The sequence below is a fragment of the Microsporum canis genome, genomic scaffold (assembly GCF_000151145.1).
Source record: "Microsporum canis CBS 113480 supercont1.2 genomic scaffold, whole genome shotgun sequence".
Classification (NCBI taxonomy): Eukaryota; Fungi; Ascomycota; class Eurotiomycetes; order Onygenales; family Arthrodermataceae; genus Microsporum; species Microsporum canis.
The window spans coordinates 2,060,832-2,077,848 of record NW_003299168.1 but is presented as its reverse complement, the minus strand read 5'-3'; the positions used below and the strand labels follow the sequence as shown (position 1 = coordinate 2,077,848).

At 46.4% G+C, this 17,017-nt stretch overlaps 6 protein-coding genes across 6 annotated transcripts; 2 read left to right on the top strand and 4 right to left on the bottom strand.

Annotated features, from left to right (window-relative positions):
- Positions 1-415: 415 nt before the first annotated feature.
- Positions 416-2,948, bottom strand: MCYG_02220 (3-isopropylmalate dehydratase; the record flags this gene model as incomplete). The annotated part of the gene is made up of 4 exons (XM_002849240.1): positions 416-2,524; positions 2,592-2,666; positions 2,735-2,766; positions 2,849-2,948. The coding sequence occupies 4 exons, from the start codon at positions 2,946-2,948 to the stop codon at positions 416-418; spliced, it is 2,316 nt and encodes a 771-aa protein (XP_002849286.1).
- Positions 2,949-3,291: 343 nt separating this feature from the next.
- MCYG_02219 (UDP-N-acetylglucosamine-1-P transferase) lies at positions 3,292-4,815 on the bottom strand (the record flags this gene model as incomplete). The annotated part of the gene is made up of 3 exons (XM_002849239.1): positions 3,292-4,281; positions 4,344-4,524; positions 4,580-4,815. The coding sequence occupies 3 exons, from the start codon at positions 4,813-4,815 to the stop codon at positions 3,292-3,294; spliced, it is 1,407 nt and encodes a 468-aa protein (XP_002849285.1).
- A 218-nt stretch (positions 4,816-5,033) lies between these two features.
- Positions 5,034-6,385, top strand: MCYG_02218 (nucleoporin seh1; the record flags this gene model as incomplete). The annotated part of the gene is made up of 3 exons (XM_002849238.1): positions 5,034-5,313; positions 5,391-6,210; positions 6,279-6,385. 3 exons carry the CDS (start codon positions 5,131-5,133, stop codon positions 6,383-6,385), a joined length of 1,110 nt encoding a protein of 369 aa, XP_002849284.1.
- Positions 6,386-7,936: 1,551 nt separating this feature from the next.
- On the bottom strand, positions 7,937-10,150 carry MCYG_02217 (uncharacterized protein; the record flags this gene model as incomplete). Its single annotated transcript, XM_002849237.1, has 7 exons — positions 7,937-8,136; positions 8,162-8,290; positions 8,324-9,415; positions 9,475-9,545; positions 9,583-9,690; positions 9,714-9,755; positions 9,813-10,150. 7 exons carry the CDS (start codon positions 10,148-10,150, stop codon positions 7,937-7,939), a joined length of 1,980 nt encoding a protein of 659 aa, XP_002849283.1.
- A 1,685-nt stretch (positions 10,151-11,835) lies between these two features.
- Positions 11,836-13,870, bottom strand: MCYG_02216 (transcriptional adapter 2; the record flags this gene model as incomplete). Its single annotated transcript, XM_002849236.1, has 4 exons — positions 11,836-11,904; positions 11,998-13,392; positions 13,451-13,598; positions 13,845-13,870. The coding sequence occupies 4 exons, from the start codon at positions 13,868-13,870 to the stop codon at positions 11,836-11,838; spliced, it is 1,638 nt and encodes a 545-aa protein (XP_002849282.1).
- A 472-nt stretch (positions 13,871-14,342) lies between these two features.
- Positions 14,343-16,619, top strand: MCYG_02215 (serine/threonine-protein kinase gad8; the record flags this gene model as incomplete). Its single annotated transcript, XM_002849235.1, has 6 exons — positions 14,343-14,364; positions 14,450-14,599; positions 14,685-15,450; positions 15,514-15,929; positions 15,998-16,362; positions 16,422-16,619. 6 exons carry the CDS (start codon positions 14,343-14,345, stop codon positions 16,617-16,619), a joined length of 1,917 nt encoding a protein of 638 aa, XP_002849281.1.
- Positions 16,620-17,017: the final 398 nt, after the last annotated feature.

The window sequence follows — 17,017 nt, the reverse complement described above, 5'->3', positions numbered from 1 at the left end:
TTAGGGACGTGCCTATTATTTAACGTTCCTACACCTACTCCTTGGATTTTTAACCTCTCTACCCAGAGAGCTAGAGGGCCCCTTAACATACCAGGCCCCAACCCTCGTCTTAAGCCCCCAGCAGGAAGGGGAACCTATTCTCCATAATGCGTACCATCTACCAGTTTCTCATTGTAAATCAGACGGTAACTGTAAATCAGTCCAATAAAACAAGATTTAAAATTTGAGGCTCTTGATTTTTGTTCTGATGCTAAATATACAGACTAAGCTCTGTCAAAACGTATGGACACTTGAAACAATAGGGACCGAAACATGGTGCAGTTATGTATGATAACGCCGCGCGTAGATTTCACAAGGCGGAGGGTATTATTGTATTGACATAAGGAAATGCATAGCGTTTTCTTCAGCTCCATTCTCACCACTCCAACGGCTCACCCTTGACCTCACCTCTATTTGTCTTGGGAACAGGAGCGGCTTCTACCATGGCTGGGCCTGTTTCCTTGCCATTTTGCCGCTTCAGGTATCCGCTCCCGTCTAACCACGGTGTTTCTCGTGTCCGCTGGCCTTCAAATCTGCGGATTAGACCTTCCATCTGCATCGTCAAGCCAATGTCGTCAAGGCCATTGATAAGACAGTGTTTTCGGAATTCCTCAACATCAAAGTCTGCGAGTTTGTTGCCTGCAGAATCATTGATACGTTGGTTAATGAGATCAACTTCCAGTTCATGGCCAGCATCAGCTTCATCGGCTAGCTTCTTCATAATAGATGCATCAGGAATGGAAATCGGAAGCATTCCGTTCTTGAAGGTGTTGTTGAAGAAAATATCGGCGAAAGATGGTGCAATAATGCATTTGATTCCAAAGTCAAGCAGAGCCCAGGGGGCGTGCTCACGAGAACTTCCACATCCAAAGTTTTCACCACTGACGAGGATTTTGGCGTTGCGATATATCCCCTTGTTCAGCACAAACTCCGAGTTTTCCGACTCATCTTCGTTATATCGGAGAGGGTGGAAAAGGGCACTTCCAAGGCCAGTGCGCTTTATTGTCTTGAGAAACTGCTTGGGAATGATGGCATCTGTGTCAACGTTGGCTCGGTCTAAGTGGGCAGCAATTCCCTTTAGAGTTGTGAACTTCGGAAGACCGGCTGATGTTTTCTCAGCACAGGTGTTGGTGTGGGGTTCATTGTCTTCGGGATAATCAAGGATCCGATCTAGCTCGTCCTCGTCGGTTACCTCAGCGTGTATTTCGAGCCTTGGTGAGGATTTCTTCTGCGATATTGGAATTGACGACGCGATTTTGCGAACATCAGCCAGCTTTCCTACTATCGCGGCAGCGGCAGCCATTGCAGGAGACATCAGATGTGTCCGGCCAGCGGCACCCTGTCGACCTTCAAAATTTCTGTTTGACGTACTGGCACACCGTTCTCGAGGGGAGAGGATGTCAGGATTCATGCCGAGGCACATGGAGCATCCGGCCTCCCTCCATTCAAATCCGGCATCAATAAATATCTTGTCAAGGCCTTCGGATTCGGCCTGTCGCTTAACCAGCCCAGATCCAGGAACGATCATTGCACGCATGATGTTCGAAGCAATCTTCTTGCCTTCCACAATATGAGCAGCAACTCGAAGATCTTCAATTCGCGCATTTGTGCATGAGCCAATGAACACCTTGTCGATGGGGATATCCTCCATTCGAGTACCAGCAGTAAGGCCCATGTACTCCAAGGCTCTACAACAACTGGCCTTCTTGACCTCGTCTGAGAAATCATCAGGGCTCGGAACAACACCGGTGATTGGGACAACATCCTGAGGTGAGGTTCCCCACGAGATCGTTGGTACGATATCCTTTGCATCTATAAAGACTTCCTTATCGTAAACGGCACCGTCATCGGATTTTAGGCTGGACCAGTAGGCCACTGCCTTCTTCCATTCTGCACTCCCGTACTTTGGAGCGAGAGGTCGGTCCTTCAAGTATTCAAACGTGGTTTCATCAGGCGCAATCATACCAGCTCTAGCACCGGCTTCGATAGACATGTTGCAAATTGACATGCGCGCTTCCATGCTAAGTCCTCTGATGGCAGAGCCGCAGAACTCGATAACCGCACCGGTACCACCCGCAGTTCCTATGACGCCAATCACGTATAGAACTATGTCCTTACTACTGACGCCTGGTGGAAGCTCGCCATCTACTTGCACCCGCATGTTCTTGCTTCTCTTGGTGATTAAGGTCTGGGTTGCAAGAACATGTTCCACCTCACTTGTACCGATACCAAATGCCAATGCGCCAAAAGCTCCATGGGTGGAGGTATGACTGTCACCGCAAACAACGGTGGTGCCAGGTAGGGTGAACCCTTGCTCAGGCCCGATGATGTGAACAATGCCTTGTCTCTTATCGCCGAGTCCAAAGTAAGTAACACCAAACTCTTTGACGTTTTCCTCCAGGGTCATGCATTGCAGTCGAGAGTCAGACTCTTGAACGAATCCTGCAACATCTTTGTATGTTTCACGGGAAGTCGTAGGAATGTTCTGTCCAACGCAATGTCGTCAGTAATATGAACACCCAATCCCAAGAGTACAAAACTTCTATGCTTACATGGTCCACTGTAGCTAGGGTGCAGTCTGGCCTCCTAACCTTCCGCCCGGCTTTCTTCAGACCTTCAAAGGCTTGCTGTGGGGAAAGGGTTAGCCTTAATAGCACAACTATAGGTGCAGGGGCTTTGATAGCATGCGACTTACTGGAGACGTGACCTCATGCACAAGGTGCCTATCTGTTGGATTCCAGCACACATGTCTTAGTTTACCAACTTCAATGCTAAAGCAACAGGGATGATAGTGTAGCAATGTACGTACCTATATACAGCAAGATAGTACCGTCCTTCTGCTCATTTACTATGTGGTCTTTGAGGACCTTGTCGTACAGCGTCCTGGGTGCTTTATCTGGGGCAGGCATTGCGGCAAAGTCCGTGTAAAATCTCGCCTGCAGAGAAGGAGAAGAGTAAGAGAGACAGAGGAGAGATTGTTGAACTTGAAATCGGAAACCTGAAGCTTTCTCTTGCACTCTCTCTTCATTTTATATATAAGAAGCTTGGGCCATAAAGCTGGTCGGCGGGGAGAAGCCGGTATCGGCGGTCATCAAATTATGACGTACGCCGATTGGCCAAGTTATGCCAAGAGGCGGTAGGAGACGCACATTCACCCCGGCTGCGGCCGCCGCTTTCGGAAGCGGCTATTTTCAAATGTTATTTTCTATCTTGTTACTGTATGATATGTGTGTATCCTAGTAGGTATGAAGTCTATACGGAGCTATATACAAATCCGGGCCCGCGGTTATCCTCTCTAAACACTAACAAGGCAAGTTTGTGTCGGACCAGCAGTGCTGCCACACCGCAGAGTAGCTGGACGCCAACAATGTGAATCGCCAACTTATCCTCCCGCAACGGTCCAAACCAGAGTAACCACAGATTAAGTAAGGTCAGGTTTGTCGTCTCGATAATTTCCCCGTCTTCGTTCCTCTTGACGCGCACCAAGTATAGCGTGTCCAGGAGATCGAGGCTCATTGCGATTATTGCATGAGGCGGGCGTGTCCACTCGGTGACGGATGGTTCCATCAGACCGGTTCGCGGGTTGAACTTCGGCAGCCGGTGCCGTGGACAAGGTATCAGATGAAATAGCTGCGGTGTAGAATATAAGAAATTGAAGATCTGAGGTATGAATAATAGCAGCAAAGTTTTACTAAAGTGGCCCAGGATTCCGACGACGGCAAAGACCATTCCAGCAAAGTAGCAGTAAGTATCCCCGACAAAAACTTTAGAGGGATACCAATTGTGCCACCATAATGCCAGTGAGACAGCCACAAATGGAAGAAGAAGATACATCGAGAAGAGGTGGGAGTCCGTGGCCGGGTGTGGGTATGGGGTAAATGGTGATAGAAACAGGGCATCATTGGTTATCAACAGGCAGGCTATGGCTATGGACTGTGAGACCTCGATTCCGTTGATTCCAGCCAGCATGTTAATACTGTTCGGGCAGAATATAGCGACTGCAGCCATATACACATAGTACATCCAACCCAGATCGAGGGATGGCCCTAGATAATCCTGAAGAGGGACTGGTACTATGACGTGCGTCACTCCAAAGTCGACAAAGTAAACTATTAGCATCGGTACTGCGGCAAAGGCGGGTATAAAAAACTTGTGCCGCCACCGAATGTCTAATAGATCATCACCTATTCCCAGTATTACTATTGACTGCAGAGAGAGAAGCCCAGAAAGATAGGTTGCGAGCTTTACAGCGATTGCATTAGTTTTATGGCCCACTTTTCTCTAAGTATTAGAAAGGAAATCACCTTATTGTGAGGAAACTTGTGTAGAAAGCGACCGGTTTCCACATGATGAATTGGCAATGGTATATCACGATTCCCTCCACCAGATGTTGCGGCCACGAGATCTTTGTAAAAGGGAAATGGAATAAACACGATAAGAATCAGTATGTAAACAACCGCAACAACAGCACCCATGGTCTCTGGTCTAAATTTGGTATTAGCAGTGTATTTTTTATGAACCAACATTGTGTGTGGCTTACATCTCTATCTTCTTAAGCTTTGACATATCTTTTCCTTTCAGTCCGGCTTTCATAAACACATTCCCAAGCCACCGAATGAGGCTAAAGGTAGCAGCAAAGGCGATTCCAGACAACGCAAGTGAAGCCACCAAAGGCTCTCCATCCTGCAGCGCGTTCTTCACCAGAACAGCTGAACAGGCTATCGACAACGCAATGAGACCCCATGTCTCTCTACGACTGAGGGTTATCGACGTCATATCATGCACATCGCGTGAATCTACCAACGCATCTGTCAAAAAAAAAAAAAAAAAAAGCTGTTGCAGAAAGTCCGGCGCTTAAATATCAATTTTGAGTTGCGCAAGCTGTCCTTTTGGCGTCAAATTAAGTTTAGCAACCAATCACGGCGCTTATTATCACGTGACAAGCACAGCAAGGTCCAACCTCAACCCGCAAAACGCTTGTAATATTAATTAACTTGCGACAAGGCCAAGTTGCGCAGCAGTTTATTTTTTCATGCAGGAATCATCCCTGCTATAAGCAGCGATGAGGCACTGCACGCGACTACCGAGGAGATGACAGCTTTCACCGAGTTTGATGCCGGCCACCGGGACTTGGTTACAGTGACCAAGTTCAACTTCTATGGTAATCGCATCCTAACTGCGTCTGCGGACCATCGAATAAAGGTATGGGATCAAAAGGACGATGGCTGGGAGCTCGTAGATACTTGGCGAGCACATGATGCGGAAATTCGAGACGTAAGTTAAGTCAAGGGAGCTACATCTGCTTTGGCCCTCTTTGAGATCCGCTTGCTCACACTTACTGCGCTCAACAGGCAGCATGGAACGGCCCTTTCACCGGCCAACATATAGGTACCGTGGCGGAGGATATGAAGTTTAAACTATGGCAAGAAGATGTTACGCAATCTCGCAATTCTGGACGACGTTTCCGGAATATCTTCCGTCTTACCTCGCCCATTCGTACGCCCTACGTCTCGCTAGACTTTCGAAACATTGATCTGGAATCCTGGCTCGCCTTAATCACTCGTGACGGCCTTCTCACAGTTCTGGAGCCGATTGGTGCAGATAATCTCTCAGAGTGGCAACAGCTCGACCAGTTTCGCGTTTGCTCAGAACCCTCACGCGGTGATGAGACGAGCTTCAAAGTCCAGTTCCACCATGATCCTATGGACATGACTCATATGGTCATGCCATCTTGGGATAGCAAAAGCTTGTCCCTAGTCGTCGCTGCGATGAATACCGTCAAGGTGTATCGAATGGCTTCAAATAGGAAGTTTTATCACGCCATTGAGTTGACTGGCCACACAGGCTTAGTACGAGACATTGCGTGGGCGAATGGATCTGTTCGCGGGTTTGATATAATCGGTAGTGGATCCAAGGATGGCACCATCAAAATATTTGAGATATACACGTCGGTCACAAACAGTGCGAACAGCAATCAGACTGGGCCTGTAAATGCTACGTCTCGAGCCTCAACCCAGTCTGGAATTGGGACGGCACTTGCAAGCCAGACAACGGGGACGCTTGTGGACACAAGAAAGACCAGCGAGAGCCCGTTTAAGCATACTTTTAGAGAAGTTGCCTCCATTGATAGCAAACATCTCGATGTCTGGCAAGTTAAATTTTCTCACTCAGGTACGCGATACGCCATATTGACGCTTTGATGTACTGCACTATGCGTTTTTACTTACCTTCCCCTCTAGGTGATTGTCTGCTTTCTTCCGGTGATGACGGCTCTTTACGATTCTGGAAACGAGCCACCTCTGGAGACTGGCTGGAGTTTGCAGAAACTTCAATGGAGAATAACTAGGCTGCCCTTCACATTAGGTGCCAGTCTCAACGAATCACTCTAAACATTGTTCGCGATGACCTTTTAACTACCCAACCTTCCTCTCTAACTTGCTGCCATTACTCGCTGCAGCCTAGGCATGATTGATGCTGTCATGATGATAATTTTGTGCATATGTCCATATATCATATCTATATACCACATACCCAATGGCTATGCTGTTCATGTATGCATACAGTAACAGTATAATTACTCCAGGAAGCCATTTTTTAAATAGCGTTTTTGTCCCTACCAATGACGAAACTGCCCTTCCTGATCAATAAACGTGTAGTCTACATAGTTCTTATGCCTCGTGAACGTCCGAGATCAAAGTTGCAGCGATAAAGGTAAAGTTATTGCGATCTGCATAGCTGCGGCCATCCTCAATAAGAATGACATAGGCTGAGTACAGGCCAGAGAAGTTGTAGAAAATAAAGATATCTTGAGAATAGAACAATTAAATATATGTCATAACTGCGGATGGCTCCAAAACATATCGCGTAGTAGGTCCTGATGCCATTAAGTATCCTTCATTATATTCATCTAGTACGCAATCTGACCTGGCCATCCTATAGGGAAAAGGAAATTTGGAGGTTGATTATGTGCGTTCACATGAAATATAATATTTCATAAAAGTGTGAGGAAGAAAGGGAGAAGAAAAACCAAAAAGCTGATATAAAATGTGGTCATGTACCTGATCACGTGGTTATCGGATTAAAATAAAGGCGGACCCGAGGGCACTTAAAGAGGAAAAAAAAACTTCGACTTTTCTTTCTTACTCAAGACATCAACCAACTGCTTGGAATGACCACGTCCCACGCCTGGGAAGATATTTATTATATTCATCCTTGTGTAATAAGGCAATTATGTATCTGCTTTATTATGATGACTACAAACAGAAGAAAGCAACCCGGGATGTCACTGCAATATTTTGACTCGTTATAGCAGTATCTTCGCTTACGAACCCATATCTTTTCACTGGTTTATACTGATACTGTGTGAGAAAAGGAGAGCATCCTCCTGTCAGAATGATAGCTATTTTTTATGACTTTTCTTTCTATGCTGCTTGTTGAACCCGGTATGAGACATATGACTGAACATTACCTGAACCACAACTTTGCCAACATCTTGTGCCTCTTTCCCTCAATGGTCAAGATGTATACTTCGTTTAAAGGTCTAGTGGAAGAACAATCCCATACAGTTTTTAGCAGAAACTGCGTCTTTTCCACCCTGCCACTTTGTCTACAGTCGAGTGACCAGGACTAATATAGGACGAACATCCCTTTGATACTCTTACGCATAGTTCTTGGAAGAAAATGAATCAATTACTTCGCTTGCTTATCCACCCATTCTGAATTTTATTTTATTTTTATATTTATTTTGTGCCTACTGCACCCAGAAAGCTCTTTTCCGAGTCAATCAAGATGTTTGCTAATGTAACTTGGGGGTGTCAATTGGTAAGGGAAACGCAGAGAGCTATCGGGGCATTAAAAATCTAGAATAAGATGTCACTTGCCTATTAAGAGTTATTCATCATCGATGCATTCGGTGTATAAGATCTCGTTGCATTGAGTTAACGACAGTATTGGTTCGTACAAGCTCAGTATGAAAAGACACAGAAGCGTACAAATATGAATAACAAGGCAAGGAATGGCAGGCAAGATGTTCATCTTCCCTTATGAAGCTGAAGGTGGTCTTTGGGTTGTTCCACCTCCGAGAGAGAAAGGATAGTACTATTTCAATTTGTTGCATATTAACTCAGTAACTTTGAAAACGACACTGGCAAGACAGTGGCATTTCTAATAGAAACGATAAAAAAAAAAGGAGCTTCCCTTATCCCCCTAATTACCTCTTTATTCTGCTCCTCCATTGACTCTGGAGCTACTGCTCAGTCACCCGCGATCGTCTAAAAAAATGAACTGTCTTGTGATGAGGGTGATGCGGAGGCAGGAGTGGGCTGTCCACTGACGGCAGCGCCCGATGCATTTGGCGATACTGAGGCAGGTGTGGGCTGTCCACTGACGGCAGCAACCGAGGCCATTGGCGATACTGAGGCAGGTGTGGGCTGTCCACTGACAGCAGCAACCGAGGCCATTGGCGATGCTGAGTCAGGTGTAGGTTGTCCACTAGCGGCAGAGGCTGGAAGGGACGACTTTTCAGATCCCTTTAATGAATCCAACGCCTGTCCCTCCAATTGTCTGTCATCATCTGAGTTGATGATATCCAAGAGGGAGAGGGAAGAAGGTGTGGGAGTTGGATCATTTGCGGCGGAGGCAGTGTTAGCAGCCGCTGGAGACACAGATTGCTGGGAGGCCATCTTCTCATTTTGTGGTGTAGAAGGGCGTGGTTGGCGCCCTGGCATACCAGATTCCTGTGGGCTGGGGCCATTGGCAACAGGCTCTGCGCTGGTAGTCGGCATAGGCGCACTTTCACCTTGAGATTCGGGCATTGGCTCTGCCTCGTTGCCTACGGTCTCTGGTTGCTCTGGCTGCTTGACCATATTTTGGCGTTGCGTTGTCTCATCTCCCATGGTCGCTGATTGCCTTGGATCTTCAGCCATGGAGTTTTGCGTACCTCCCATGGGTTGGGACTGGTCTTGGGGGGTCATTGGCTGGGTTTCATCATCACGTTGGCCGCTAGGTGACATTGAGGGCATTGGCTTAGATGCGGATTGACTTGCTTCTGGTGAGTTTGGCATGGGTGCACTCTCTGGGGTTGGAGATGCAACCGCCACCTGGCTTGCACCTGTGGCAAGAGAATCAGGAGAACCGCTTCCCATGGGAGCTGCCTCAGTTTCGCTTGCCATGCCGGTGGGGCTTGGGCTCCTATTTTTTTCCAGTGCATTGAGGGCATCCAAGTCTGAGGCACCGTCAAGAGCGCTGTTTGCGGTTGGCGGCTGGCCCCCGAGGGTTCCTCCTAGGCCTCCGAGGGCCCCCAAAAGCCCACCGACTCCGCCTAATTGCGGCTGCCGACGATGGTTCAAATGGGCATTATCACCAACGCCTCGAAGGTCTATAACGAATATGTCAATTTTTGAAGATGGAGCTGCTAATGATTATTCGGAAACGTACTAATTGCCGCAGAAGCAGCAAGTCCAACGAAGGACAGGTAGACCAGAGAATCAAAACGCATCTTGTATGTTGTAATGAATCACCTTCCCGAGCATCACCTGTTAGCATAAACTTCTCAAGAGTATAAATCCACTACTAAGATACGTACCTTGGTCAAAATGAAGCTCAAACAGAGTAGCTAGGTTTCTCTGGTGCCAGGCCCTCGAGTTGAATTGGCTGCTTCAACAATCATCCATCACAGATTAAAGCTCCTCGATGACCATTTAAATACACTTATCCATCTGAATTTCAAGATTATGGAAATGGGGTAGAGCGGGGTTTCAGATGCCACGATTTACAAATACCTGGTCGTCGGGTTGTCCAAACATAATTTATACGTTATAGGAAGAACCTGGCTGCAGTTTCGAAGAGACGCTGCACAAAATCCTGTGGGTGCCCACATTAAAGTAGGTTGTTCCTGGGCTATCTTCAATCGCTGTTCCTGTTCTCCTTCTGTTGTGGAACAACTGTGCACTTTGGCAGAAAGATACGCGTCGGTATGGAGATTTCCTAGTCCTGCAGGAACACGGCATAGATTTAGATGTCTGAGATCATAATTCTGGGCAGAACCATTCAAACAATCTTTCTTTCCTTTTTTTCCTTTTTTTCCCCCTTTTTCTTCTTCATTTTTGGCCATAAACTAGGGAGAAACTCCTTCGGCTCATGAAATGTCTAGCATTGAGATCGATTCAGCTTCACCCAGCTCAGTGGTAGCATCAGAGAGAGTAATACATAGTAAGCCCCTGCTAATGGTTGATAGCGTGTGAAGGACAAGTGAACGTCTTTGACAGCAAGGTTCTGACGCTATCCGGGCTGTGAGGGGAAGCAGACAGGTACGACCATATATTGAAATATGGACAAGAGAATCCAGGTATGATACCTCGTGCTTGTCCAACATAAACACATATACTCCGCCACATCATCGCGCAGGAACCTCTGAGATAAAATCAAGATTCGTGGGTGAGTAACAGCATTTTTATCAGGAATCCAAACCACCCGCGGCTGGTGTTAATACATCCCAGTCTAAGCTTTAATCATTGGTAGAATTCCGGATAGCTTCAGCTTGAGGTTGCAAACATATCACTTCAGGGGTATAAGGATATTTAATGAGAAGCAACATCCCGCATAGACTTTAGAATTGTAGCTTTAAACATGTCGTATAACCGCAACGAAAGAGAAGATCCGCTTCTCAATAGCGGTAATACAATAACTCTAAGGTTAACAAAGCACGCCATGATAGCCTGAAATAAAACCCAGGCTACTACGTAAGTAGCTCAAGAATTAGTGGAGTGGGACATATTCCTCCTGAGCCGCCAGGCGTGTTGTCCGCAGCGTAAACTAGCGGTGGTAGGCGCAGCAAGATATAGAGCCAAGTCTTTGGACATGCCATGGAAGCTATGAGAGAGCTCATATGTTACGTCTAGCTTGTCCTCTTACTCCTTTCTGTCATGCCTTCTTGCCCACTTGTCAGTGATTATTCTTCTGCTCATACTAGGCCAATGTATCTGCTTCTAGGTTAGCTTTAGGCAATCCATGCTTTTACATAGTAGGCCTGGTTACCTTAGTGCGTGTCATCGGGTCGACATCTTGAGAAGAAATCATTCCCCTCATCTTGACTGTTCTCCAGGCCTGCGGTGTCTCGTAACACGATTCGCATTAAATCTTCACTCCGACCGATTGTAAACTGAGAAGGTCACAGTTGTGTGCTGTATTTTGCTACTCCTCACTTTTTCTTTTCTTTTGGTATACCTAGACGTGTTAAGAGAGAAAATGTCCTTAACCCAGCAGTATGAAGATCCGTCGAGGTTGGTTCGGATGATTAATCAGCAAGTCACCATTGAGTTCAAACGCTCACATGGACATCGGGAATGTTAACGAGGTACATAGGATCAATTTATTTGGTCCTTCGAAGATAGCACAGAGGGATCCATGGTAAACAAGCGTGGGACAAGGGGCATTGCTCCCGAGTCGCACAGCATCATGATAAGTAACAAACCAAACCCACAATTGTTGGTAAAGGCATTATCTATAATTGCAATAGTAACCATGCAAATGGCACGCATTACGCACTTCTTGACCGGGAACTATCCATACTCACTCTGGATATGTCGTAATCTAAGATCAGCAATGGCTAGACAAAGCCGAAATCATACACACCAAGCTAGATGAATCATGGGAGTATTTGGCCTTCATGACATGCTTATTTACAGCGAAGGCGGGAAACCACAACACAGGGCCAAGACACGATGAACAAGTTGAATACCAGAAGGCTAGTAATGATAATGATACCTCAAATTCCGTATATAGTCATCATATGTAATGTCATGCCTTTGAAATCCATCCACTGTGGACCATAAAATCATAAATGCGGCTTGATTTTTGAGCGTCAATCTAAGTAGAAATAGTGTAAGGTCAGCAAATATAATATTCAACGCGAAAAGCACATTAGAAGAATCCCGTGCTGAAGGAAAAGTGTCCTCTCACCTTGCACATCGATTTGACGTCCTTCTTCTTTAGGTTGCCGCCTTGTTTCATCGCTTCTTTAAGCAGATGTTCCTTGATAGCCAGATAGGGCTTGGGGTTCAAATGTAAGACATTGCAGAGCTCGACTTCATCCCTCGTCAACAGGTGTAGGTCTGGAGAATTGTCATTCTCGGATTTCCAAGGAACCAGTCCGGTAATCACTGGAACGGTATACTTAGCTTTCACTGGTTGGGGAGCGGGAGTGCCTGCTAAGCTGGGGTTTGCAAGGGCCTTGTCAAAGTCATTCAGAGGTGGTGGCTCAGAAGGGTTGGCCTTAGAGGAGCCCGGCCGCTGTAGTCGGAGTGGAAGTTCTGGTAATGTTAATTGGGAAGCAGCAGATGGCCCTTCAGCCACGGCTGGAGCTTTTGGCCTAGCTGTACTAAAACGATCGAAAGATCCTTGCGGAACAGAGCGCTGAGCTCGCTGTAATTTTTCCTGCTCGTACTTTTCACCACTCTTAAGGTCGCCAATTCCCATGGTCCTCCACTCCTGGAGCTGTGCAATCGCAAGCCTAAGATTATGTTCGTACTCTAAGCCTTTGGTGAATTCTTCAAAGTCCTCATGGTTCATCATCCGAGCAAACGGCTTGGCTTTGTTCAAAAGGTCTCGCTCCTCTTTCGTCCGTTTCTTCTCCTGAGCAGCATTTTTACGATAATCAAGTAAGTTATGTTCGAATACGATCTTCTTTCGTTCTGTTCTTGCTGTTAACCGAGAGTTATAGATATCTTTCACCGTCATCTTGAGTTCCATCTCGGGATCCATCTCGCCGTTCGCATTAAGGCCATTACCGGGTTCGAACTGCATATGTTGTACTGCTTCTTCTGCATCATTAGCAAATTCGGTCTCGAATTCAAGTCGACCTGGCATGTAGCCTTGAACTTCATGGCAGGCAGGGACTGAGGCAGTTGGCTTTTGTTTCGGTGTTGCCGGAGGCGCAGCTTTGGCAGCTTCTTTACGCGCTTGTATTCGCCGCTTCTTTCGCGCTTGAAATTCCTCCTTAGGTATTTGCTCCTGTAATGTTTTGTCGTGTGGGTCGGCAAGGTCGGGGAGAGGGAAATTAGACCCTTCAAGGTATGTTTTAATGTAATGATCTCTGACTTCATCCTTCGTACGGTAACCTCCAATATGGTCGGCAATATCGGCCCATGACCCAAGACCGTATATTTCTGCTCCTTCTAAGAGCAGGAGCTCTTCGTCGGCCCCCCAATCCGGATCATATATTGGAACCGAGTTTTGTTCGACAACAGAGTACGGGTGTGTTCGAGGATCGTGGGATTTCGTCGTAGACCCGCGCGCAAAGCAAGGAACACACATATCGTACTCGGGGCAAGCACTATGGGCGCATGATATCCGAACCTGATTTAACAATCACGTTGTCAGTTCCGTCATACTAAAAATTCGAAAGAGATCTCACGGTAGATGTGATGTCTATGGAGCAGACATCACAGTGGTATTTGGTTCCTCCATCTGTACCGCGCGCTGCGGTCTTCTTTCTTATAACACCCATAGATGTGGTTGTCTGCGCATCATCTGTTGAGGTAAGTATGGTGACAGGAGTCCCCCTGTGTCTAATATCAAGTGTCTAAAACCAGGCCTAGGGTAGTCGTAAGTGAGGGATCTGGAAGGTTCCCTTGACGCGTCCCGATGCAGGTACGGTTTATGCGGTGACTTTTGTCCGATAGATTATATTTGTTGGCAATGATATAACTGCTATGTTTACCACAGGATAATCTCAGGAGTTGAAACGAGGCCAAGTGCAATTCCAGCAGAGCAATGTAGAGAATCAACAATGTCTAGCCGGTCAAAACCTCTTTTTGAGGTTGAAGCTGGCCATGACGGACGCCGTGTCGCTCTAGTCCCAATATAGTTAGTCACTAATTCACATGACTGATGTGGCTTTGACCAACTCTAAAACGCATTAAGGTTATTCCGTTACTGCAGTTTGCTGAGTCACCTGTCTGGAGCGGACAAGTGAAGAAGATAAGCAAAGTATCAAAAGCATCCAGCCCCCAACTTCTGTCCTGTTCACCTACTTTCTTTTAAATTGGTGAGCAGGGAGGACAGGACGTCTTCTGTTGTTTCTTCATCAACCAACCATTCTTTTTCTTCCTTCTTTTTTACTTGCATGGCCTATAGTAAAAGGTACCTTTTTACCAACGATAAACCCCACACACGCCATCCAGCCAACACTGGCTTACTATATCCTCCTTTAAAGCCTCTAGATATCATACTGACGCCTTTGTGGGGAGATCTGAGTTACTCAGATTAATAGACCTGTCTATTACTGAGACTCTCTGCCCTTCAAGATGTCGTGGAATTTAACCAAAAGTATGATATCCCTATTTACACTCTAGATGATATTAGCCCTAGTCTCAAGACATGGTTCACAGATACTAATAGAGGCATGTTATAGAGCTTAAGGAAACGCACCTAGCGCCTCTTGCAAATACGTTTAGCCGGTCCTCTACTGGCTCTTCTCCCAAGGGAGATGCTTCAACTGAGGATGGAGCGCCTCTTAGCAAAACTCCAACTGCGTCTTCCTCCACAAGTTCTAACGGCATAGGTGAGGTCTATTTCCCTCCTACTTTATAAGGGGCGGTTTTAAATTATATTTATCAGGATATCAGTCAATACTAATAACCATATAGCTGCTTCAGATGCAACCACCAATTCGCCTACCCAGTCGTTAAAGCCTGGAATTCTGATTGTGACCCTCCACGAAGGAAAAGGCTTCTCACTGTCTCCTCACTACGAACATGTTTTCAATTCTCACTATCAAGGCTCCAGCGGTTCATACTCTGCTTCGATGAGGCCAAGCTCCTCTCATGCGTCACATATTCCGAATTCGTTCACTCATGCTATGAGACCTCAATCTACAAGTGGGGGAATAAATGCTGCTCCGACAAACCATGGACGATACTCCGCAAAACATCTGCCATATGCACTCCTGGATTTTGATAAACTGCAGGTCTTTGTTGATTCTGTTTCAGGGACTCCAGAAAACCCGCTGTGGGCTGGTGACAACACCTCTTTCAAGTTTGATGTTTCTCGAGTTACGGATTTGAACGTTCAGGTGTATATTCGGAACCCCGCTGCACGCCCTGGGAGTGGACGCAGCGACGATATTTTCCTCGGAGCTTGTAAAATTAACCCCCGCTTTGAAGAGCCCCGTCGGTTTGTCGAAGATCCTAAAGCCAGCAAAAAGGAGCGTGAAAAAGCTGCTGCAGCTTTTGCGCAAAAGGAGAAACAACTGGGACAGTTGGGCTCTGAGTGGATTGACTTACAGTTTGGCACTGGAAGTATCAAAATTGGAGTTTCATTTGTGGAAAACCGTCAGCGTAGCCTGACAATGGCTGACTTCGAGCTCCTGAAGGTTGTCGGGAGAGGCAGCTTCGGGAAAGTTATGCAAGTTATGTAAGTGACTATCACAGCCATGCTACCGCATTATATAGAGGCTAACCAATACTGCCATATTAGGAAGCGTGACACTAAGCGAATTTATGCGATGAAGACTATCCGAAAGGCCCATATCATATCTCGCTCCGAAGTAGAGCATACATTGGCCGAACGATCTGTTCTGTCACAAATTAGCAACCCGTTTATTGTTCCACTCAAGTTCTCTTTCCAGTCTCCGGAAAAACTGTATCTTGTTCTGGCATTTGTTAACGGTGGCGAGCTTTTCCATCATCTCCAACGGGAACAACGATTCGATATCAACAGAGCTCGGTTCTACACAGCAGAATTGCTTTGCGCATTGGAGTGTTTACATGGGTTCAAAGTGATCTACAGAGATTTGAAACCCGAAAATATCCTCTTAGATTATAGCGGTCATATCGCTTTATGTGACTTTGGCCTCTGCAAGCTTGGCATGAAAGACGAGGATCGCACGAACAGTATGTATATCCTACGCACGTCGGGCCCCTTTACCATTTTATCACTGTTGTTAACCGGTCTCCTCTAGCGTTTTGCGGTACCCCAGAGTACCTTGCTCCAGAACTACTCCTTGGTCACGGGTATACAAAAACTGTTGATTGGTGGACCTTAGGAGTCCTCCTTTATGAAATGTTAACAGGTCTTCCCCCATTCTATGACGAGGACACAAATGAAATGTATCGAAAAATTTTACATGACCCTCTCACATTCCCCAATCAGGAAGTTGTCCCAGCGGCTGCGAGAGATCTTCTGTCTCGCCTTCTTGACAGAGACCCCCACCGTCGCCTTGGTGCTGGCGGTGCTGGCGAAATCAAAGGCCATCATTTCTTTGCAAACATTGACTGGCGCAAGTTGCTGCAGCGTAAATATGAGCCTAGTTTCCGCCCTAACGTGGTACGTATTAACCATTTCTCATATATCTACCTGCTCTTCACTTACTCATTAATACTTAGGCGGATGCCCGTGACACTGCAAACTTTGATATCGAATTCACATCAGAAGTTCCGGTTGACTCTTACGAGGAAGGGTCTGGACTTTCTCGAACCATGCAAAAGCCATTTGAAGGGTGGTCTTACAATCGCCCAGTTGCAGGTTTAAACGACGGAGGTGGCAGTGTCAGAGACCCTGCTTTTGGCAGCATCCCTGAATAAGCAGCCTCCACTTATGGAACCCGAGTTTTTCTCTCTTCTACAAACCGACAGCATGGACGCACCATTCTCATTACATTTCTCCCTATACTCCGATACTCTCATGGTTCTCCTTTCTTTTCTACGACTTCTCATGCATGCATGGATCACTGCTACGAATTTCCTTTCTCAGAAGTTAAATTTCTCAAGAGGCAATGATGGCAACGATTACACATTGCACTGGTGCTCTCAGCCATTCTCATAACGATTGTTCTGTTCTCTTTTCCCTCTGACTATTTTCTGCTAATTTGCTAACTTGCCTTTCATTGCTATATCATCGGCGGGCGGACGGAGCTTTTCATGTTTATTCCTGCATATCATATTGCTTTCTTTTCCCCTTTCCTTAGAACATTCCCCCATAA